Source organism: Staurois parvus, unplaced genomic scaffold (assembly GCF_062004578.1).
Source record: "Staurois parvus isolate SC_StPar_1 unplaced genomic scaffold, SC_StPar_1.0 ptg000011l, whole genome shotgun sequence".
NCBI classification, from domain to species: Eukaryota; Metazoa; Chordata; class Amphibia; order Anura; family Ranidae; genus Staurois; species Staurois parvus.
Window position 1 is genome coordinate 32,127,809 of NW_028317807.1, and position 24,509 is coordinate 32,152,317.

A 24,509-nucleotide genomic window follows, 5' to 3' on the forward strand; every position below is an offset into this window, starting at 1 on the left:
TTATGCACCTCAATGCATTTTAGTTCTTTATACCAATGAACCTTACTTTCTGTTCAAACACATGTACAAGTTACTGTCTTCTGTTTTGAATAGCATTTAATCCACCACTCAAAAATGGTGCTTAGCAAATTATAGTTATTGAAAGGGGAAAAATAAACCTCAACAATAGGCATCCAATAAGGAAAGTATGGAGGACATGTCATATAGTCTGTCACTCCACATCTATTCTGAAAGCTTATGTCCTTTGCTGACAATTTTCCTTTCATGGAACCGTGTGGTGTCACCTGAGTTGCATAGCCCAAGCAGTGAATTGAATTCAGCTGAAACAGAACAAATACCTAAGTGCTTTACCTGGAGACATACAACATTGTATCCCTGTGTAAAGAGAATGTCTGACAACTCACAAAACTTAGAATTAAAGTGTTACTTAACCCAGGACCCTGCGTTCATTATATCTGGTCTCCCACAGAACATGGAAATGCATTTATTTTAGTAAATAGTAAATATAAACTGCTAAATACCTTTTCTCATCAGCAGTTAGAGCAGTCTTGTGACTTCTATCACTGTCCAGAAAAGCACTGATTACACCTTGTAGGAGGAGTTTTCATTCTCCTGTAGGAGGATGCAGGACCCCTGACCTCTAAAGAGTGCTGATTGGCCCTCTGCTGATCACATGTACTCTACCAAGGGAAAAAAAACTTTCTAGCAATACACACCAAACTGAGCATGTGCCGCTTGCCCCCGAGTCTCTGTTCTATCAAAAGATATTTAGAAGACACTGGAAGAAGGGGAGGATCAGAGAAGAGAGGACCAAACATCCTTTGTACACAATGTGGAGGATTAACCCCTTAGGTTCCAGAGTGAGTATATGCTTTACTGCATATACAGACTGATTTTACTGTTGTGGATTTAGTAACACTTTAAGTGCGCAATAAGTATTGCCTTGTTCTTGCCAATGAAAGAAGAACAATGCTTTACAGGTTTTAGACCTGCCTCCATTGACTTCTTCCCTCTGTGTTTTACGAACAGCTAGGTTGTTGGTGCAGTGAAGTCTGGCCCAGCAGCAGTCCATTCTCCATGAACATGAATCGCCTAAACATACGTGCTGCAAACATATATACAGCTATACAGATACTACTGCTGCTCAGTTTAGAAAAAAAATCCAAATGCACATTTTTTGGTGTTCTTTAGATTTACTTATGTGCAGTTTGTGTCCTGACTGGTGCTCTTCCTTAAACAGGAACTTTGGGCAAAATAATAAACCGCTTGCTTAAATGAAGATGATGCAGCCCGTCTATAATATTAACAAGGCAGCTTGTTTTTTGTTTTTTTTTTAAATCCCACAGTAACACAGTGTTGTTTACATGTTGATCCTTCCTGTAGATCAGTTGTTGTTTGACTTCCTTTTAACCACTTGCCCTTCAGAGGATTTTCTCCCCTTCCTGACCAGGCCATTTTTTGCGATACGGTGCTGCGTTACTTTAACTGACACTTTTAACTGACACAGTCATGCAACACTGCACCCAAATGAAATTTACGTAATTTTTTACTTTCTTTTGGTGGTATTTGATCACCTGTGCTTTTTTATTTTTTGCACTATAAACAAAAAAAGACAATTTTGAAAAAAATAATTTTGACTTTTTGCTATTAAACATGTCAACTAAAAATTAAAAAAAAAAATTAAATTTTGTTAGGACAAAATGTGTTCTGCTACATGTCTTTGCTAAAAAAAAAAAACCTGCTGGTACTTTGAAATCCCTGCTGCTGCATGCTTGGCAGCCATCCATTGCCGCTGTGTACCTTCAGCTGATCATCTCTGGTGTCTCAACCTGCTGTGTTACTATCCACTGGCGGATCGGTGGTTTTTGACATGTAAGTATGCTTTCAATAAGGCTCCATTCACACTTGTGCGGCATAAAAATTGTGAAAAATTTTCACTGGGACTTTACAGTGCGACTTTGACGTGACTTTGGATGAGTGCAACTTTGGTGCGACTTTAGCTTCGACCAAGGATGATTGTTTCTGCTGTACAAAGTTGCACACAAGATGCATGCATATCATTCAGGTGCAACTTTCATGCGACTTTGGGGGGTTAACATTGCAGTATTTTGCCCTCAAGTCGCTCGAAATTTGGACCAACGTAGTGCAGGAACTACTTTCAAAACTTAAAGTCTCACAGATATGAATGATGCTCATAGGAAACATGGGGTGCGACTTGTCATGCAACTTTGAACCCCAAAGTTTCATGACAAGTCGCACAAGTGTGAATAGGCTCTAAAGGTGTTTTTGCTTGGTATTAACTTCAACACCCTGCTTTTTGCTATTTCCTGCTTTATACAAGCGGAGCTGCAAAGGTGAACCACATTCCACCCATCCACTCTTCATTCATCTATTATCCATCCATTTATTCTTCATCCACCCCTCTACCCATTTATCTAGTATTGCTAGAATTGCTGTTTTACCACAGACTCTCAGTGTATTTATCCATGGATGAATTGTTGCATAGTATGGAGGAGCGCTGGATGTTTTGTGTAATTTTTACACGGTTTCTTCACTTTTTTTCTGAACAGCCTGCATGTAGATACAGAGAAAAATATAAATTAAGGCATGTACCATATAAAATAAATTCATTACTGAATAGTATTGAGCCCCTTTTACACAATTTGTCCGATCAGACCCTCTATTCTTCTCCGTGGAGTGGCAGATGTAACCGGACTTGTGTCCATTTACACCCACCTACCTGCAATTCGATCTGACCCGCTAAAAACAAACAGAAGGTGGATTGGATCAAAGGGTGGATTGGATCGGTGGACAGTCGGATGTAAACAGACAGCTGGTCCGTTTACACTCATGTTGTCTGAGTCCATATCCACTCTGCATAAGTGGAGAAGGCAGGGACCTGTCACGCAAACGCTCCACTCTGCTGTGGATATATGAACAGATCCCCTACTGAGCAAGCAGGTTCTGCCCTCTGTGAATGGGCCCTTACAAGTATTAACCACAAGCATTTAGCAAAATACAATATTTTTACTGTAATGGTCTTTTAATGAATCTTGCTATTAATATGCCACTCTTCCCTTATCTGCTGTCTTATGAAGCACTGCCAGTTTGTTTGCCACCAGTGGAGGCAGTCCTGAACAAAGAGAGGTACTTATGATTTTGTGTGTGTGTTTTCTCTTATCAGTAAGTCACACCAGTAATTCTACATTTGCCTTCCAGGCTTTCTTTCTTCATCAGATTGTTCACAGAACTCAGAAAACATGAGAGTTCTCTATTACAAACAATTAGCTGCTACGGCAGGTATAAAATCACAAAATCAATGGTAGTATTTTGAGAGATTTGCCAGCAATTTAATGTAGCCATTAATAATTAATTACATAGATGCAACATTTTGCTACAACAAAGAAAAGCCTTTGGAAATTAGTTTTGCTCTAGTTACCCATAGACACAGGATGATTGTGTCTCAGTCTTGCTGATATGGATTGGTTGTCTGTTGGCTGCCGCTGACTTGTACAGATGCTTCTAGACTGATCATTAAAAGGTGGTGGCGGGGGAATCACTTGACTGCAGTGAAAATATATTTGGTCAATATATGTTCTTTCCTCAAGATAAGGTCAGTGATTTTTCACTGTGACCAGTCTTGTGTTTCTGAACCTTTTTTTTTTCCAGTTAAGGCACCCATTAAAATTATGGACAATCTCATGGCACCTCATTCTAAATGTAACAAAAACTTAACAAATAGTTTTACACAACAGAGCAACATCTTCACACATAGGACACCCAGAGATGATTTATTCTTCCAAAGCAAATACACCTTTATGCACTGGTAATAACCAGTATGCCAGTGTTTCTCTTCTTCCTCAGTTTCTCTCCCTCACTCAACTAGTGTGATCCCAGTGCTGACAGAGAGGGGCAGGGGAAGGGTAAACAAGGGTGTTGTGCAGGTGCCTGACATCTTTTTTTATCAATCAGTGATGTCAGTGTTTGTTAATATGCCAATAGCTGGAAGGTTGTAATGGTGCACAATGAAAACCTGTGGCTTTGTGTAACTAAAAGCCATTCTTGATCCACCTGCTGGCTCGTATACAATTTTTGGGTACTTTTTAGGCATTTTGCCAAGGCATCTGTGAATAGATCATAGCTCCAGAGAGTCCCAGATAATAATTTCCTCTAATTCTTCAAGGCCCCTTTCACACAAAGGGTCCCGTCAGGCCTGCCTGTCAGTTTTTCAGGTGAACCTGATCGGACCTTCCATTCACCCCTATGGATCATTGTGTGTAAACTGACGTCTGTCCCTGCCTACCTCCAATCCAGTCTGCTAAGAAAAATGAAAGGGGTTCCACCCGCCTCAATTTAGGTGGATCAGATCAGGGGGAAGTCGGGTGTAAACGGACAGCAAAGTCCGTTTTACTCTTAGCTGTCCATAGAGCTGTTTTGCTTGGTCTATCAGGGTTCTTTTGTGGTACAAGCCAAGGAAGCGATTAAAACTCTGTACTGTAATAATGTGCTTTATTAAACAGAAGAGCTGCACATACAACTGCAAGATTAACAAATCATAGCATGCAAAGTATAACAAAATATGCCTACAAGATGCACAAGCTGATTATCTTCCTATAAATAATAATGTACAATATGTATGCAATAAGTATACTAAACGGCTACTTTACTTGGTCTTTACATTAATGGGATCATCTTCATGGTTCTTTGCTCAGAGTCCAACTGCTTTTTCCCCAGAGTCTTCCAAGACAGTTTCTTCTTCCAAGTCTTCAGAACAGCTGTTGCTTCTTTGCCTTTCAGAAAAAGAGTGTCTTTCCTTTGTCTCGGAGAACAACTCTCTCCTCTAAGCACATGTCTACTTCCCCATTTCCTGTTACATCATGTCCTGAAGCCTGACTTCTTCTGTTGAGCTCCTAAACCAATCCAACTGGTTCATTTGCATATCAATAGGGAAGACTTGGCTTCACAAACAACTCCTGTAACTTAAAAAACGCATATCTAAGCTATAAAAAATCACCACATCCATAGCAACACATTGCACCTCTTGATTTTCTTTTATAGCATGATATGTGAAAAACTGGAAACTTATCAAATCTCAGTAACTTTTGTAACCCACCCCCATTGAAAATTCCCTTTCAACCCTCGTATGTTCTGGGCAGTCAGAATTATGTCGCTGGATAAGCTGCAACATTCCTTTTCGGCAGGGTTCGCAATTTTCTTGGCAGTCTGTGTAACAGGGATGGAAAGAAAGTTCCCAGATATAAGTCCACTATCCTCCAGCCCTTTGCTTGCTTTGTCCGGCCCTTGGGGCACTGTTTCATCCACTGATATCAACAATGGGCCATTGTTTCCCCTGCTGACGCCAATGGTGGGGAACAATTTCTCCTAAAACACCAAGGATGGGGCATTTTTTTCCCACTGACGCTGGGACCTTTTTGACTCCCAGTGGCCACAGTCTGGTCCCCCTAAAGTCTGAAGAACAGTAAACTGGCCCTTTATTTAGAAAGCTTGGAGACCCCTGCTCCAGACCATAAGGGAATGCTCAGATGAAAGTCCATTCCAATTCAGCCGCCATCAGGAAATCATCTTCATCTTTCTTATGCTCTCATCTCCTCCCCTGGTCTGCTTCATCCCATCTGGCCTAGTCATCTGCTCTGCTTGCTCCACCTCTCAAATGTTCATTACCTTAACCTCCCTAGCGGTCTGATTATGTCCATATTTCTGTGCTCAAAGCGGTACATTTTGTTTGCATGGAAATATGTATTTTTTTTTATTGTAGGCCTGTAATTTTTAGGAATAACTCACTGAAATCTGTCCAAGCAAGAGTCTAGTAAACATCCCGAGTATGTTAAAATTTGAAACGCGAAATCATAAATTATAATTTAATAAATAATCATTAAAAATATAATAATTTTTATTAAATTATATAATCAAACAAAAAACACTGAAATTTGAAATATAGCGCCCCGTTCGCACATCACTGAGCAAAGTCGCAAAATCGTTCTCCGTGTCCGAAGACAAATTTCCCCACGAATCATTATCACTCAATTCTGCAAGTGATTCTAATTTACTATTGCTGTTCTCTAGGTGGTCTAAAACCGCTTTTGACCTAAAGGGACGCTTTTTGGACGCCATGGACATTTCTCAGTAAAAATGCATGCAGGGCACAGGACAAAGCACTAGGGACAAAATGTATGTGAAATGGTTTGCTACAGTAATGTTTTACTATGTGATTTTAGTGAATGTCACTTTTACAACTTTCAAATTTCCCGCCAGTTCCGTCCCCCGTATGTCCCGATGTCGCAGGGAACGGAACCCAGAAGACAGATGCCGGCATCTGCCGGAGGACATTGCTGGGGACACTGCAGGAGGGACATCGCGGGAGCGCAGGACAAGGTAAGTGAAGAAAAGATCCCAGAGCAGCGCTGCAGGGTATTCCCGAGTGTAGCTCGGGATTACCACTTGTGGTGCTGAAACTTTACCCCGAGCTACACTCGGGAATACCGCCAGGGAGGTTAAAAGAGTAAGAGACGAAGTAGATTGTGTTCCTTCCAACTGTGTAAAAAAACAGCTCGCTACTCACATTTCTCTATCTGCCCATTTTTAACTGCAAAACTATTGTAGGGTGCCCAATGTTGCTTTGTAACACTTTCGTGGAAAGACATAAATTTCCAGCGGAAAGAATAAATTTGCATCTCTGTCTGTGCTGTCCTCAGAACACCGGCCTGCTGTTGGTCCAGTCTCCACAGCATGATGCACTTTAGCAATGTGCCCCAGTCTACGACAACAAAAACCCCTAATGTGACTGAATCTTCCATCCCCAGCCATTTGTTTCCACCTCTCAAGCAAAGCTGGTGTAGGAATCCCATCTATTTCCTCTCTAGGGACCCCCACTTTAAGTAAATCTGTCCACATTTCTCTGTGGTAGACCATAAGCCTTGGCTTCTCTTTATCTGGTCCAGCTCATTCATCTCCATTTCAGCTTATCAGATTCCCAGCTTCCTGATTATGGGAAGTAGCAGTGGCACATGTCCTGCGTCTGCTTACAGGCTTAGGGCTTTTGTCCTTTATTAGGGCATCATTAGACTTGTGTATGAAGGCTGCACACCGTTCATTCAAATCTTTAGCTGCCATGGCTTGAACACACTTTGAAGCCACAGCACATTTCACTTTGGGTGCCCCACCTTTTAAATCCTTTGCATTGCTTGCAGTCTTCCAAACAATTGGTTGCCACCGCAAGCTACTCTTTCAAGAAGTCTCTTTCTACCTCTGCCTTTTTCCTCTTTTCAGATTCACTATGTAGAGCATTGAGGCAGTGCAAATCAAACACAGCTACTGCCCGCATCTCTCCCTTACTTAACACAAACATTTTAAGACTAAAATGTTAGGAAAAATCAGAGACTCCATTGACCCAAGCTCTGTTCAAAGAAGAAGCATACCTAGCAAGCTCCTTTTGCAACAGACATCCACTGGCCTAGGTAGGCAGGGTGCACGCGTTTTTCACCTCCTGGACACCAGAAACTTCTGCAGCCTTTTCCTAAACCGCATAAATAGCATCTTTCCTTAGCACAAGCAACAGAACACACTACAGAGAACAGATCTGCTTCAATTGATCTTTAGTGCAAATCGCTGATGAGCCCCCAATTGTTTTTCTCAGTTTATCAAGGTTCTTTTGTGGTACAAGCCAAGGAAGCGATTAAAACTCTGTAGTGTAATAAAGTACTTTACAAAACAGAAAAGCTGCACATACAACTGCAGGATACACAAATCATAGCATGCAAAGTATAACAAAATATGCCACAACATTCACAAGCTATCTTCCTAGCAAATAAACATGTATCATATGTATGCAATAAGTATACTAAACCGCTACTCAACTTGGGCTTTCCTTTGATGGAATCTTCTTCATTATTCTTTGCTCAGAGTCCCAACTGCTTTCTCCCAAAGTCCTCCAACAGTTTCTTCTTCCAAGTTTCCAGAACAGCTGTTGCTTCTTTGTCTCTCAGAGCAAGTTTGTCTCTCCTTGGTCTCACAGAACAAATTTCTCTTATCGAAGCACATGGCTCCAAAGTCCTTTTCCCCTCCCCCCATTTCCTGTTAAGTCATATCCTGTAACTTACTTCCTGTGCTGAGCTCATAAACCAGTCCAACTAGTTAATTTGCATATCAGTAGGGGAGACTTGGGTTCAAACACAACTGTAACTTAAAAATCACATAATCTATAAAAAAAACACCACATCCATAGCAACACAATAGTGCGCTCAGTACATGTCAGTTCTGCATAAACTGAGAGGACATGGACCTGTCATCCTCTTGTTCTACTTTGAGCAGCAGGGGATCAGCAGACAAATCCCTCTGATCTAATCGGAGTCTGCCCTTATATGAGAGGCACAATTAGTAGATTTTTTTTCTTTTGTTTTCCCCTCTGTAGAAACAGTTATGTTAATTTGGATTACACTATTGTAAGTATCTAAATTTAACTTTACTTTACATTCTTGTTATCACCTGCACATCCGAACTTGGACTTTGAGAAAGAGAAACGGCACTAGGAGCTGATCACGTGTGCTCCGTGCAAATGTACTTACAATGGCAAACAATATGATGGGAGGAGAGCGCTTTCTGCGGAGCTCATAAGTCACAACTGCTCTTTCACTGTCCAGTCACAGGTTAGAGGAAGAAAGATGATCAAACTGTATTGCTTAACTTCACTATAGAAATGTCAGGTCAGCATAATGGCTTAGCTGCATGTTAGAGCTGTGCAATATTCAGGTTTGGTTGTAAAAAAAATACACATTTCATGGCTTTGTTGAGTAAATCTGGTCCTATATATGTACTTTAGCAATAGATTAACTATTTGTATGGAATTCTGCTTTTACCTATTAACCTGCATGAACCATTCACTACACATCTAGGGAATTTGTTAATTATTTTGCATCAACTCTTGATGCTTTTTCTCAACACCCAATACTTCCATATTTCTTGGTGCCTTTCCTGTTCTGGTTGCCTGTGACAAATTCCCTTTACCCTGTTCTTTAATACTGCTGTGTGTGTAATGATTAAAATGTGAATTGAAGCTTTGCTGCATACTTTCTTATAATTACCAACAGCCGCTTACTAGCTCCCTTCTTCTGCAGCCCATACAAATGACATATGGTTCTTTGCAATGGCCCAGTAATCAATGAAGCAAGAGCTATTGACTTTCATAGTGCAAGTAGCATTTTAATTAACTCTTTTTCTGCAGAAGTGGTTGTGACAGTGTCCTCTGCCTCCTGTAATGTTTTTCATTTGTCAGCGGAACTCTGCATAGGAAAATCCCAAGAAACCCCCATGTCCTATCTTTCTATAATCTGTTATCGATCATTGTACTTTTTGTTGGGCTCTTAAAGGTGCAATCAATGATCTTCTGTTCCAAAAGCATATTTTAACTATAGCACAAAGTATCTTTTTGCCATGTAGTTCACAGATCTCCATCTCAGACTTTGCAGATAAAGAAATGTAGCTGTTGTTCCCTCCAGGGACTGCAATGATTTTGATTAAAATATGAAAAAGCTGTCATATATTTTCTGAATGCTTTGGTTTCCTGTGTTACCATTTTTTGGAATAAGTGACAAAGTGTTGGGTACCCTTAGGACAGACAACACAAAAGTTAAAATCAATTATAAGTCTGTACGAGAGTTTAGCCTACTTGCAGAGGATGTGTCTGCACAGAAACCATCCTGTCCTCAGGCTACCCATCCATGAAAATGTTGTATTTGAAACCTTATAAATTTTGTGCTGGAAGCAGTTGGAATCTTTTGTTGCTGCAGAGTGTTTTTGTTTAGCGGTATACAAAATGTTAAAATATGGTATAAGAGGCAAGAAAAGTTATAACAGCTGGGGGAGTGGGATGGGTTGTTCATTTACTGAAAAACATATGGGAGCAAAAGAAGCCCCTAACCCATTTCAGTTTGAGAGTCACATTCGAATAAACCACTGTTAGCAAAACAAAGTATGGAAAATAGCACTCAGGGTATTGTTGGTTAACAGTTACTACTACAAGGAAATTGTACATAAAATCAGCCTTTCTCCACCTTTTTATCCCAGAGGAACCCTTAAGATAATTGTAGGTCCCTGGAGACCCCCTGCTAACATGAATGTTGGGAAAATGTCTCTTACATTGATATTCAGTGGGAAGAATACCTCTTCAATTGATGGCCAATGGGAAGAATGCCCCCCCCCCCACTTCCCTTACTGTGGTAATTAGTGAGAAAATTGCTCCCCCTTACAGTGGTGGTTAGGGTGCCATCCATACAGGTCAAAAGTTTTAGTGTCATGCTGCCTGGCTCTGCCAAGGTACATTCGCACTGGAACTGTGTAGGCACCATCAGATAGGAGGTTAACCAGCCACAGCTCAAGGAACCCTAGGGTTCTAATAAACCTTGGTTGAGAATGGCTCCATTAAATGCATTTTTTTTTCAGCTTGGGATAGAGTAGGGAAGGGTTAAAAATCTGTTGATTTAATTTTGTGTTGCCTTTGTCCCATTGGGGGGATTCTCCTTTACTCTGTTTTTGGTATTATTATAATAACTTGTCCAGGTTATGCAACAGAAAATGAGACGAAATCTTTCAAATGTGAGAGGATCTCCCCTCTAAGACAGTTCTCCCTGGAACAGTTGTATCTATTGAAATATTTTCTTTCACCTCCTTTTTTGGCAACGGCTGTAAAATTAAAAAGGAACTAGAGTGTAAACTAAAAAACCATGTAGAATAGGCAGGCTGTGTACTGTGGAAGAGACTTGTTATGTCTTTTCTGCAATAAAACAAAATTATATAGCTGTTCACAATTTTAATTGGAATGTACGCTAACCTGTGCATGTGCATCTCAGTGTACATTCTTGGCATGTAACGAATGAACTTTCGAGCTCATGCACGGGATTATGTCATTCCCTGATGGCCAAACAAGATGGCTGGAGACTGGGCTCCTGGAAAAAAGGCTAGGATGAAGCGTCAGGAAAGGATCCAATGGATGTCACGTTATTGCTGTGGAAGTAAGTAATTTCCTTTTGAGCTGAGTTAAATTCCTCTTTAAGGATTTCCCATTGCTTACTGTTTTTTATTGGCTTTGGTCACCAGGATGGATCAAAAGAGTTAGTCTCCCCATCAGGGACTCAAACAGTAATACAAACTTAAAAGGTTCTAATCCTTCCCTACGCTTTTCAAAACTAAAAAAAAAAGTGGTTATAAATACACTAAATTACCTCCACAAAGATAAATGCTTACAAACCATCACTAGTACATACAAAGCATTGCATGGACGGCAATCAGCTTTGAACATGCAACCCAAAAACAAACCCCATAAGAACCTGTAGCCTTGTAAACAATTGGCAGAAAATAATATCTTTGGCTAGTTCCTTTTTTAATTTCCCTGTATACTACAAACTGTGTATGTGTGTGTATTTGTCCCATATTGTAATATACAGTGAGGAAAGCACAGCACATTTATATACGTGAGTAGTATAACTGTAATCAAATATCATCTACATTAGGGACAGTTAAATAGCTATAGATAGACAAAAATATAAGCAAAATACAAACAAAAAATGCCCAAAACATTGGTAGATAACAGTAGAAGAATCTGGCATCCAACATTGTAAGAGTTAGCCCTTTATCAGGTTAGCAAATCTGTTGCCTTGCATGATGTGCTTATGTAGTTCATTTATAGTAAGTCATTTCATTTTGTTGTCAATCAACACTCTCCAGCTCAGATTCCATTTAGCATGTGGGCCCAATGCAGTTGTATTGGATTTAATGTGCTTTGCGGTGCAGAGGGGCACTGGGCACTGCAAAATGGAAAGGTTTCCCATCTGCACCTGAGGTCTGGTATGTAATTTACTCCTTTTTACAGGAAGGAATTTTGGTAAGGATTTGAGCAATCGGCTCTATCATTATGGAGGAATGACTTCACTCGTGGCACATTACCTAATAGAAGTTATGGAACCTAAAACTTATTTACAAGTACCTACAACAACATTTCTCTAAGTCCATATCTGCAGTCTGCCAGGTTCACTGTGTTATTTTGCAGTATGCAGGTAAAATAAGCCAAGTTGCTGTGCAATTTAATATCTCCATATTTATGTATGGGAACGATGAACTCCAAACCGCATGGAAACATATATACAAATAAGCCTCTTGAATTACTGAAGAAAACAATCCTTTTGATTTCAGTGGGATTTATTATGAATCTGCTGCTGAATTATTTATGCCTGTGTTCTGCAGCCAGTAGGACAAAACATCCTCTAATTTGGTACTGCGCCTCTGCAATATGCTTCAATATAAGTGTATAAAGTGATTTTAAAAATGATGCAGAGGTTTATAGTAAAGTCTGTTGGTGTCATTTCATGGCAGGTGGGTTAATCATGCATTCACTGAGAATGAAGCAGAGAAAATCACTGTGATACAGCTATTTTGTGCTCCTGACAGCACTCTATTTGCTATTGTCTGTACAGACTAGCAATGAGCTGGACGCAGAAGGGTAGCGGTATTTTATTATATACATTCTGTATTAAAACCAAATTAATTTACACTGTACTAGTTTTGCTGTAGGGGTTGTAGAATTATTTTAATAGAGGATTCCAGATCACAATTAAACCTGCATAATCACAGGTTATGTGCACTTCTTCTTCTTAACTGCAGCAGTACCCTAATTGAAAGTCCTTTGCTGACTTATAGCTCTGCAATCAGTAAAGCTCACACTCCTTGTTGATTGCAGAGCTCTAGCTTTGACAACGCTGAGGGCATTTAAAGGCTAAGTTCATCTTTATGAGCATGTTCCATCCATATTTAGGGTGTAATATGTAACATGCTCCTATGTGGCCACCTCTCGCCGCCAGCTCTTCCCGCTTTGTAACAGCGGATGGGGGATCTTCTCCCTGTCCACTGTCATAATTGAAACAATGCAGCTGTGTGGGGCTCTGCCCATGTGACTGCGTCATTATTTCACAGTTTTCTGTGAATTAATTAGACTACAAGTACCATCAGCCATTGCGGTTGATGGCTTGTAGTTCTCAATGAACTGTGGTGGGGCTGGAGAGTGCTTTCGTAGTAAATTGTTTCTTCCTGCCAGTGACCGCTTGCTTGTATCGGAGCAGACCGCTTACCGGGAGTCTGCAGGATCCTGGCTTTGCATCTGAAATCTGCTGATCACAGGTGCAATGCTTTAAAGGCTGCAATGTAAAAGAATAATAAAAGCACATTTTTTTTTTTTGCCTGCAACAAGATGTGCATTTATTATTTATTTATATATTTATTTATCCAAATGGTGAACTTATCCTGTAAAACATGTGCAGTGAGGCCACTGCTTCCACACAGAGAGCAAGGGCCCTTCTCTGTAGCATGCTGGCAGGGGACAGGCTGTTCTTCTCAGAATGTGGCTGTTTTATAAAGAAAAAAACTGACTGTTTAAAGGATGTTCATTTTTTGTAGGTATAAAGTGCATTTTACCACAGAACTCAACCGTTCACTGAGAACTATAATCTGACAGCCGCAAAGGGTGTCGGGACTTGTAGTTCATTCATTCACAGTGCTCTGTGAATGAATGACATGGCCATGTGGGCGAAGCCCACACGACCATGCTGTTTTCAAAAAGTGACAGCTAGTACAGGGAACTTCTCCCCATGCTGCTGTCACAGGGAGAGAGAGGACAGCTGGCAGCAGCCACATCATTGGGAATATGTTACATGTTCCACTCAAAAAAAACAAAAAAAAAAACAAGTGGAACATGTAACATTTTCCCAAAGGTGAACGCATCCTTTAACTTTGCTCACCTTTTGATGCAAATAGACAGTATTTTTATGATGAAGTGAAAGCATTTTGGTCTTTAATAGTTAGATCACTTTACAGAGGAAAGCTCTGCAGAGGTGTACAGCGATGCATTAAACTACATTCTTTGCAATAGATAGTACTACACTGAAGACAACATTGTGTCCCTTATAGGCTCAGTGATGGAAAAGGATTGTGGACATTGAGTCAGAATAACAGCCAGGAAGCTAGAATTTCTGGAAGCCAGAAGTGGCAGACTGTGAATTTCTCTTAGTACGTGTTTAGGTTTTAGTTGGCCAGACACTGTCCCATGTATGTGAGATCCTTGTTAGTGCTTATGAAGAAAGAATTGAAAGTACTTTAAAATCTTTGTTTGACTCTGCATAATTGAACAGATGTTTGAGTGAAAATTTCCAACATGCTTAATCACTAGCAACAGCAAACAAGTTTCCCAGTGCAGCCTTTTTGTTCACCATATGTAGACCAATTGTTTCAACAACCCAGCACCTTTACTATGCTAACTTTGCCATATGCTCACACCAACAGAATTAATGAACAAACAGCAGGTCAATGGAAACCCAATGTAACATTTCTTCTGGGTTTGTTATAAATGTGTCAAGTCTTTATTTATTTAGTACGGTGTATAACATTCTGCCCAGTAAATTTTAAATCAATGCAAATCTACCTGTCTGTGCACATGGTAACTACATGTGAATTCAAGATGGGTATATATTTTAAGATGTAGGGAAATCGCAAGCATTATAAAATATAAAAGAAATATGTTTAGTGTTGGAAGAAGTGATCCACCTAGGTAACACTTCAATTTAGGGACATTTTAAAGCAAGTATAGACCACCTGGCATTTGGTATATACTGTCTACTTGTATCTTTTTTGTCTTGTAAACCACAGCAAGGTTCGTAAACTTTAATATGATGGTAATTATGCAGATGTGTACCAGCTGCAGACTTGCTACATTTATGCAAATAGTTTTTCTTCTATAATGTGTGCTGTGAAGCACCATTCAAGTCTTTTTGCTGTTTTAAAATATGTTAGTACTCTTTAAAGCAGGCGTATGATTTACAGCATTTCACCTGCCAGGGAGCCACAAACTCCATGGGCCACCATCAATCCAACTGAAGGTTCACAGATTATTATTAATGTCTTGCTACAGCATTTGACTGTGAATAGTTGGTGTTAACTTTGTGTTACCTTTTTTTTTTTTTCTCTGCAGACTGAAGGTTCATTATGCATCTTATGAGCCACTGCTGAGGCAGCTGCATGAGAAGTACCAAACAGTTCTGCGACAAAAGATGCTGACCAGCCTGGAGAGGGACCGAGCTGTTGGAGAGGTAATGCAACCCAGTAAATTCATACTGCTTAATGTGCAAAAAAGAACACTAATCTAATGAAAAAGCAGGCTTTGGTTTATAAGGAGCTGTTGCTGATATCTCGAAGTACAACCAGCTAACACCCTTAATCAGAAGTTCTTAAACTGTTTAATCCAAGGACATCCTCAGTAAGAAAATTGTTACTGTGCTGGGACCAAAGAAGAGAATTATTACCCAAATGTCGGCAAAGCATCAAAAGCATATAACAAAGTCCAAGAAAAAAAACACGAAACCGTAAACATATATCTTTCTATTCAAGTATACTTCTTATCCTTATAGTAGTCGGCACTGTTACTGAGATGGCCTCAGTCTTCTGGGTCCTACTCAGGTCCTTTGTGAGTGGCTGCCCCACTGCATGCTGACTACATGGGGTTGCTTGCTCAGCAGTGCCCCCATTCATGGACTGTCAAGTTGTTGTGTTTTTTTTTTTTTTAAGGAATACAGGTCATTCTCTGCTTTGGACAAGGTGGAGTTTTTTACATTTTCTCTACCTCATACAGTCAGAGAGAAGTATGAAAACTTGCCAACCCCTAACTACCATCTGCATTAACACCGGCATATTCTTATTAGCCAGTGACACCACTCACAATAGTAATGAGCTAATAGAAATGTGTGTGTGTGTGGAGCTTAGTGACAGGTTGGCACTAACAGTAAGTATCAGAGCTTTGTCTAAGTACAGCTGGCTGTGGCAGGAAAGGTTGGAAGGCTGCTGCAGGTACATACATGTTTTAGGTGACTGCACTGCATACCTGCATGGGTTTGTCATATACCCCCCATACCACCACCACCACCCAATGACAGTTCTTTCAACTCCATGTCCTTGCAAATAGAGAGCAGATAATATCAGTTCTGTATCTGACATCTGGGAAAAGTTCCTTGTCTGTGGCTCTCATCAACATTACATCAAGCTAAATGACAACACAAATCGCTGTGTGTAAAGCTTTAAAAGCTTTTAAGCAGTTATGGCATGCTGAGAAGTGGCAAAACACCAAAATGCAAACGTCTCAAATTGGCTGATACTTTGCAGCAGTGATCTATGTAGAACACCTCACGTCTATGGACTTCTAGTGGTGGAAAGTAACCACAGTTTTTTACCACTCAAATAACTTGATTCATCTGATGGTGAATTTCCTGGCATTTAAAGCCTTAGGGAAGTCCAATCACCATAATTCACGATCATTCAATTACCAATCGTAAACACAGGGCAGGTGTTAATTGATAGCTGTGGTGTAGGCCCTTTCCTCTGTAAATAGAAGGTTGTGCCAGTTTGACATAGATGACCTCCTGAACCTTTTTTTTTTTTTTTGTATTTAATAAACTACAAGGGAAAAATTATACAGTGAAAAGGTGGGGGAATAGGAGTGAACATATGGATGGGTGGGGGGTTAGTGAATGCCCTGAAAAAAGCAGTGCGAGGGAGAAGAGCTGAGGATGAGAAGAGATAAAATGACCAAGACAAGAAGGAGCACAAAAGTAAAGGGTGGTGGGCACTTGTGATTTGTAAATGCCTGCAATACAGAGAGAAACCTGTTAAAGGGATCTGTCTTGCTTATGTAGTGTTTCCTGAGGGGTAAAGTGTGTCTCACCACACTTGTCAATATGTATTTAAGTATTGAAATTTTTTTACCGTTCTGGTGAGTTTCTTCATTGCCTTGTCACAGTTTTTGGAAAAAATATGTCTTCTGTGTTCAAAATATGTACTTTTCTGTTCTCAATGATTTCTTTTGCTGTCTTGACCTGAGCTCCAATATCAGTTTGTAAATCAAGCTAACCCACAGGAAAGCTGTAGGTGAACTGTGCTGTACCAGCGGTGAGGGTAAACTGCAGCACATCAGTGTGAAAGCAGCCTTATAGGGGGCTCAGGACAGTAAGATCTCATTCACAATTGCAGTTTGGGGGGTGGTAAAATCCCATAGTTGAGACATTTTTTTTCCACACATCCCCAACTACTGGTGTAGCATAAGGGGTCACAATGGTGACCCTGCCCTGTGCAGCCTCCCTGTCACATTCTGTTTTACACTTGGACAGGAGGGGTGGGGGGGCATATACAGGAAACAGTCCTCTCCATTTTCCTCCTGTAACTGTAGAAATCTGTCTTTTCCTCCTCCTCTTCCTCCCACCGGCATTCATGGGCTGCAGGAGGAAATATATATTTATGCTAGTCAAAATTAAAAAAAAAAAAAAATAAAATTCTGAACCATTTCATTTTATTGTGGCCCACAACTAGTTACCAAATCATTTAAGTGGCCCTTGCTCTTCAAAAGGTTGAGAACCCCTGGTTTAAAGTGTATCATCTAAAGTGCTTCTCTTTCTTTCCTTTTAAATCTGCATCCTTACCTGCCATAACAATGAATGTTGATACATTACTAATATTCCCAAACTGATTCAGTAGCTGCTTTACTTTTTCACCTTCCCTCTCATTCCCCACATGGTCATGGTCCAACAATCATCTACTATCCTCAAGGATCTTGTCGCATCCATCCCTTTTGTCGTGCATGATACATCTAAAACACTGGGTCATGCTCTAATAATATCAGGCCTTGACTATTGTAACACCCTTTATATTCTTTTACATAAAGAAGGTCTAATAAGTCGGTATGAATCCTGCATTTTAGCTAATACACCTTTTCTCGTATAATTCTGCCTCTCTGTATCAATCTCTGTACTAGCTCCACATAGTCCACTGGATAGAGTTCAAATACCTTGTTCTACTGTATAAAGCCTTAAACAATCTGGCATATTCCTTTTATCTCCTCTTAGTATTCAGGTATATTCCCAACTAGAACCTGTAGTTCACTTATAAACTTCCTCTTATTCTCCCTTGTCATCCCTTCTTATTCATGTGTCCAGAATTGCTCTCACAGTGATCCCAGGTCTCTCATTAGCTTTGTTTTATTTGTTTCTGTTAGCATTTTTGCATTATTATAATAATGTCTATACAAAAATGCTTCAGTTACTTCAATACACAGTGCTCCTAAACACAACATAGTTGATGGACATGTACTTCTCCCTACTGACATAATAGAGCTTTTTTTTTTTAGTTTATTAGAAGTAATCCTGAAATATAAATTAAATTTTATATACATACGGTATTGCTCAATAATACCCATAATATAGGTAAAGCAAAACATTCTTCCAGCTGTGTTAAATATGAATTACAGTGGGTCTTGTTTATAAAAAAATATAGGAACAAAAAATGAAGCTGTGCACAATTAGATCCAGTGTTTCTTTTTCCCAATAAAAGATAAAACCTGAGCACTGTGGGTGACCACATGTTACTATGGTCAACTTTTTCTGGCCTGTTATTTTCCCTAGTTTTTATGTGTTATTGCTATTTACTATGGTCTTATGCAGAGAGCAATTAAGGACAATGTGATTAGTCTAATGCAGCTTTGTATTTCAATCGGGGTTATTTACTAAAACGAGCATGGAAAATCTAGTGCATCTCTGCATAGAAATCAATCTGTTTCCAGGTTTTATTGTCAAACTTAATTACACAAGCTAAAGTTAGAAGCTGATTGGTTACCATGCACATCTGTACCATATTCTGAGTGTACCAGTTTTAGTAAATCTCACCCATGTGCAAATGTACAAATGATATGAAACAGGGAGTCCTATAAAGGCCAGTGTCACATGGAAAAATGTTGGATTAAAAAATGTCTGCTCATATGCTATTTTCTCTTTGCTAGAGCATAGATAAGCTGACATAGCTCTGCACTGACTACAATGAGTAATGGGGAGACAACCTAAAATGCACTTAAATGGTAATACATGTTTGGTAAAAAAACTAAAGATCTGCTAACTGCTAAGAACCCAAATTAAATACTTTTACTCCAAAGCTCTAAAGGAGATTTACCACAGACTTCCTCCAGATTCCTCCAAATTGGCTTTCTGATTGGTTTACAGAGTCAGCACTGTGCAAGGATATTGTGAATGTTATTTAATGTATTAGGTGCAATTTTTATGCTGAACCTTTTTACAGGCACTTTAATAGAGCATTACTCTAGAGGTCAATGGAACAATGACTTGGGCCTCATTCACACCATACATGCAGAAAAACTGATGGAAACTGGCGCCCAGATTTCACTTGTAGAGACATCAGTTTTCATGAGTGTTTCAGTGAGTTTTATACACTTTGCAGATTCCTGTGCAGAAAAAAAATCTGCACTCGATACCAGTGTTATGGTGTGAACAGGGCACATAGAGAACAATTGTTTTTTTTTTTGTGTCCTTGCAGAACACATGCAGAAAAACTTGCGTTTCTACACATGGTGTGAATGAGACCTTAAGCTTTTTCAGTAAGGCAAAGTGCAGTATGTTAAAAGGAATTATAACCTACAGTTAATTATTAACTGCCCCCCTGCTGTAAATTTGATAGATTGCTATGATTTTCTTCACAATGCCCCATCACCTTTTTTTTTTTTTTTTTTTTTAAAAAGGCTCTCAAACCTGTCCTCCAGGTTTTACCAGCAGCATATAGTAGTGCCTCACCTGTCAAGAGCACATGCAATTTTTTTTTAGTTCAGCCACTAAGTTCTATTCCATTTAAATTCTGTTTGTTCATTAGAACAAAGCCTTAATGCATGAGCTGATAGTGGAGGACATCTTTAAAGTGTGCGTAAGGATTTCTTTCATGCTTTCAGGGTGGTTCTGCTTTTTATAACAGATAACTGAATGCATATTCGGCTTTTTCTCCAAGTACCCTGGGAGCCCCACACTTCCAGGGCACTCTATAAACAAAATATTCCATTGTATTATTGCCCTGCATTTCCCTATTGATCACTGTATTGGTGTCAATGGGGATGTCATTTCCCTCCCAGTGTCAGAATGCCCGCAGCAGTCCCGGCATAAGTCACTGATCACCGTCATTACTAGTAAAAATAATAATAAAAAATCCCAGTATTTATATACTGCCATTTTTGTAAACGCTATAACTTTCACGTAAACAAATTAATTTATACGTATTGGGATTTTTTTGTTAGCAAAGATATATAGCAGAATACATTGTGGCCTAAATTTATGATGAAATTTTATTTTGTAATTCTTTTTTACTGGACATGTTTAATAGCAAAAAGTCAAAAATATAGTTTTTTTTTCTCAATTGTCGGTCTTTTTTTTTTTTTTTTTTTAATACCGCAAAAAATAAAAACCACACAGGTGATCAAATACCACCAAAAGAAATCTCTATTCATGAGGAAAAAAAGGACATCAATTTAATTTGGGTGCAGCGTTTCATGACCACGCAATTGTCAATTAAAGTAGCTCAGCGCCATAACACAAAAAATGGCCTGGTCAGGAAGAGGGGTAAATCCTCTGGAGGGCAAGTTGTTAAAGAACCCAAGTACCAGACAGTGCAGATGCTAAAGGGTGTTCCCTAACTGCTTTCTTTGTACTTATCTAAACTACTCTAGAATTCAAAATCTCAATGCAACAAATCACTGGTTTCTGAGTCATATTTTACTATTCAGTTTCCAATGAAATATTAGATTAGGGATGCCTTTTTGGAAAACAGAAATTCTTATATTATGATACATTCGAATAGACAGGTCTGTCAGAAGCATGGTAATGTGTTATTCCTGAAGGCAAGTTCCAATTCAGTTGTCTTGCTGTGAATTTGATTCCCAGAAGCTTCTCATCCTAGTAAATTAGGGACATAGTGAGATGTTCAATTTGAGCCAAGATTAGAATATGGGCATAATCATGGCAGCAATATATCATAGGGAAGTCATCCTCTCATTCTTGTGCATTTTATTGCCAAATGCCTGCAGTTTCATGCAGAGAGAAAGAAAAGCAAAGAAGACAGACTGTTGCTTGAAATTGTGTGATTTTTCAATTACGATTTTTGCACAAAGCCTTCTATATATTTCATTATTTTGTTCCAGGTGACTGGTCTGCAAGCTACACTAAGAAATTTGGAATCTGGTCATAAAATTGAGCTTCCTGTCAAAAAAGGTAGTGTATATGGTCACATTTCACAAAACAAGATATTTTTCTATTGGTCTGTCTGTCTCATTTCTTGTGAAGAATAAAAACTATGGATGTACAGGAAAGCAGATATACTGACAGGAAGATTCAATGAACTACCACGGCACTCCACAGCACCGTGGTAGTTCATTGAGAACTACTAGCGTCTACAGTTGCTAGGGCTGTCGGGACTTGTAGTTCATTCATTCACAGAATGCTGGGCTACTTAGGCATCAGCTGCAGCATTAGGAACATGTTCCATGTTCCACCCTAAAAACACACGTTCCCAAAGGTGAACTTAGCCTTTAACTATAAATAATCTGGGTTGATAATGTTGACCCTACATCATTAGTTATAGGCATGACAGTAATTAGTCTATATTCTAGTGAAAATACTGCCTCTGCCACATGCAGAAGAGAGCGTGGATATCGTGCTGCTCTGCATTTCCAGGAAACAACTTTCCTACATTGATTACAAAAATAATCATAAGAAAAGGCAGCACTGTCAGATCCATGCAGTTTAAACATCTTTTATATCATTATGCCTTAACACAAACCACAGTGAGCATATTCTTGCTGAATGGCAACCAGTGCCCCTTGACACAGCTTGCATACTGCCTACTCACATGGATGAATAATGAGCCCAAAGTCCCTGCTGGACATTCTTCTATTTATTAATGTGCAGAAAACATTGAGTCCTTTCGGAATGTAAGGGAAAAAGAGAACTTTGACAGAACCTACATTTTTTTTTTTTTTTAATGTTTACAAAATCATTTTTTTATTGCTTGTAATGGCAAGTTTATGTTCACATAGTAGAAGTTTATCAAATATGACTCAAATGCAGTTTATTTAGTATAACAGCAGATGGGGTGGGGGTCTTACTCAGTATTGCATTAATTTTTTTTTTTTTATTCACTCTTCCAACCATTATGTTATTACATAACATTGTTGTTGTTAAGTTGATCACTGTGTGACCCTACAGGCCATGGGGGAATCATCGGGTGGCATCGGGTGGGTGTCTGTTGCCTTATAGTTTTTACAACCGACCCCTGATGACAAGGAACATGCATGTCATCACAGGGACGGCTGCAAGAACCTGGAAGAGACAGCCAGCCCGCCCCCCAATGATGTCAGAAGAAGATGGCAACTCAGGACCAGATATTCAGGAGCCACCTACTTTACTGCTTTAACTTCAGGATGGGTCATATGTTAGAAATGCACCCCCAGTGCCCACCCTGGCTTGTTAAAACACTGCAAATATGCAATGTGTACATTTAGCCTCTCTCAGCGGTTGAGCACAGCCACTGCTGTTGAAAAGGGGGTGCACTGTTTGAACAAGCCAGAGTGGCTGCTTGGGCATGTTTCTAATGTTCGGCCCATCTTGCCTCAGAGGGAGGTCACCTACTTAGAGGTGTTTTCTGGCATGCTGTTCATAGCTCACATGGATGGAAGAGGACAGGAGAAATTATTTGAGCAGTGCTGAAGAGACCCTAAGCTCACAGAAGTTAAAATACAGGTGTCCAGGTGCCTTTGGTATAAGGTCAAAGGTGTGGTGATAAACATGGCCCGAGGGATCCATAAGATTTGGCCAGGGGTCTCTGGTATAGTTCAGGGTGTCCACCAAAAAATGAAAAGCGAAAGAGGCAGGAGAGCCCTTATAGCATAGGAGATTCATTCAAGACATGTCGAATTGCTTCAAAAGTGGTAAAGACATGGAGAGTTGTTTCAGTGCAGAAAGGGAAAAGATAAAGGTAGACTTACAACTGTTGAGGCTGTGGTCACCTATGGAGTTGGGGAACACGCAACCCTCCAAGAGTGCATGTAGAGGAAAAACCTGTCTCCATGCAGGAGTAAGGTGGATGCTCTCTATGCCTCGGGGGTTCCCATCCTGGGTTCTCTGTAGGTTTCTCAGGTGGGTGTAGAAATCGGTAAGAGGAATTGGCGCAAAAAAGCTCATCGGTGGTCCGCTCACCACTTTAGGCTCCTCTGCCAATTAGACCACAGATGCTCTTTTTTTGCACTGATTCCTCTTATTGAGGTGCAGGTGGTGTTTTTTTTTTTTAATGTACCTGAAAGCATGTTATGGGTGAATGCACACCTAAATGTTCAGCAGTATCTAGAAGCATTAAGTCTAGCTGCATTTACAAAAACTAGAAATTTCTACATACTGGGCCCATTATCCTTGTCTTATGTGGCTAAAGGTATGTAAAGGTGCCTAAACACAGCTAAACAAAGAAACTTCTAAATGCAAGTAATAGTGTTTTGCATGCATAAGACAGGAGTTCAGAGTAAATTCCCATATTTTTTCCCTGCTCGGGAAGCCCAGGTGCCACATATAGCCTCCCACAGACATGAATGGTTGTGTGCGTAAGTACTGAGGGAATGCGCCGGGACTCTTGAAAACACATATAGAATAATATTCTGGAATTTACACTGCAAGCGCTCAGGCAGCCTTGTCCAAGAAGTCCAAAAATTGTTTATACTTACTAGGTTCTCCAATGTTTAAAGCAGCTAGCCCATGTGCATGTGGCACCTTGCACACAGGGGGATCTAGCTGCTCTGCATGTTAGAGGGGACAGGTGCAGCTTCCAGCCCTGATGCTTGCTGCTTGCCAAAGTTGATGGCAAGCTGCAGTTGAAAGTTGTACCACTGCACTGAAAAAATACTGCATACGGAAATGTATTTTTTTTTTTTTTTTGCGCACAGCATTTCATGATATGCATTAAGGCTTTTTGCCTTGTCTTACAATGGGACTGCAATGAGAACCCTCGAACACACCTGCAGTGAAAGGGCCCTTAGTATAGTCTTGACACAGATTTACTTTAACTTTCAATGTTGGGAACCCTGCTGCACCCCAATGCTCTCTACCCCCACCTTTTTGCCGTGTTTATTTTTTTTTATACTTCCCTTTCCAGTCTGGTCACATAATATGAATCTTCTCTGGATTCTCTCCTTTTGGTGAGCATTCCTCTATAATGTGAAAAGGGGCACTGATGTGATAAGGTCACTGGCACTCTGATTACAGTGTTGAATGCTCTGGTGACACTCCTTCGGGGAACAAGTTCATGACACCCTGCAATCAGTGTGTTCTCAGTCTTCCAGGCTGAATGACAGTCTTAGAGAAATCACTATTGTAAAAATAAAAGCCCCCTTATATTTCATACACAAACCCTTCCATTATCTTTTTCAGTCCTTCAGGTACTAACATTTAATCACTTTTAATTGATTACAAAAGGCAGTTCAGTTAACAGAAGGGGGGGAGAATTTATTGCTGTTAAACAAAGTAAAATATAAGTTCAGCCCCTTGATGTCATGAGCCACCCTCCATGGCTGTGCTGTGGGAAAAGGACAATATTTTACCTCT

General features: G+C 39.9%; 1 protein-coding gene across 1 annotated transcript in view; it reads left to right on the forward strand.

Moving 5' to 3' along the window:
* Nucleotides 1-24,509, forward strand: part of SPAG16 (sperm associated antigen 16) — a 1,274,471-nt gene that overhangs the window by 94,349 nt on the left and 1,155,613 nt on the right. The window contains exons 7-8 of the mRNA XM_089672306.1: nucleotides 15,026-15,143; nucleotides 21,065-21,134. Of these exons, the coding sequence (XP_089528432.1) occupies nucleotides 15,026-15,143; nucleotides 21,065-21,134 (188 nt within the window). The remainder of the gene's footprint in view (nucleotides 1-15,025; nucleotides 15,144-21,064; nucleotides 21,135-24,509) is intronic.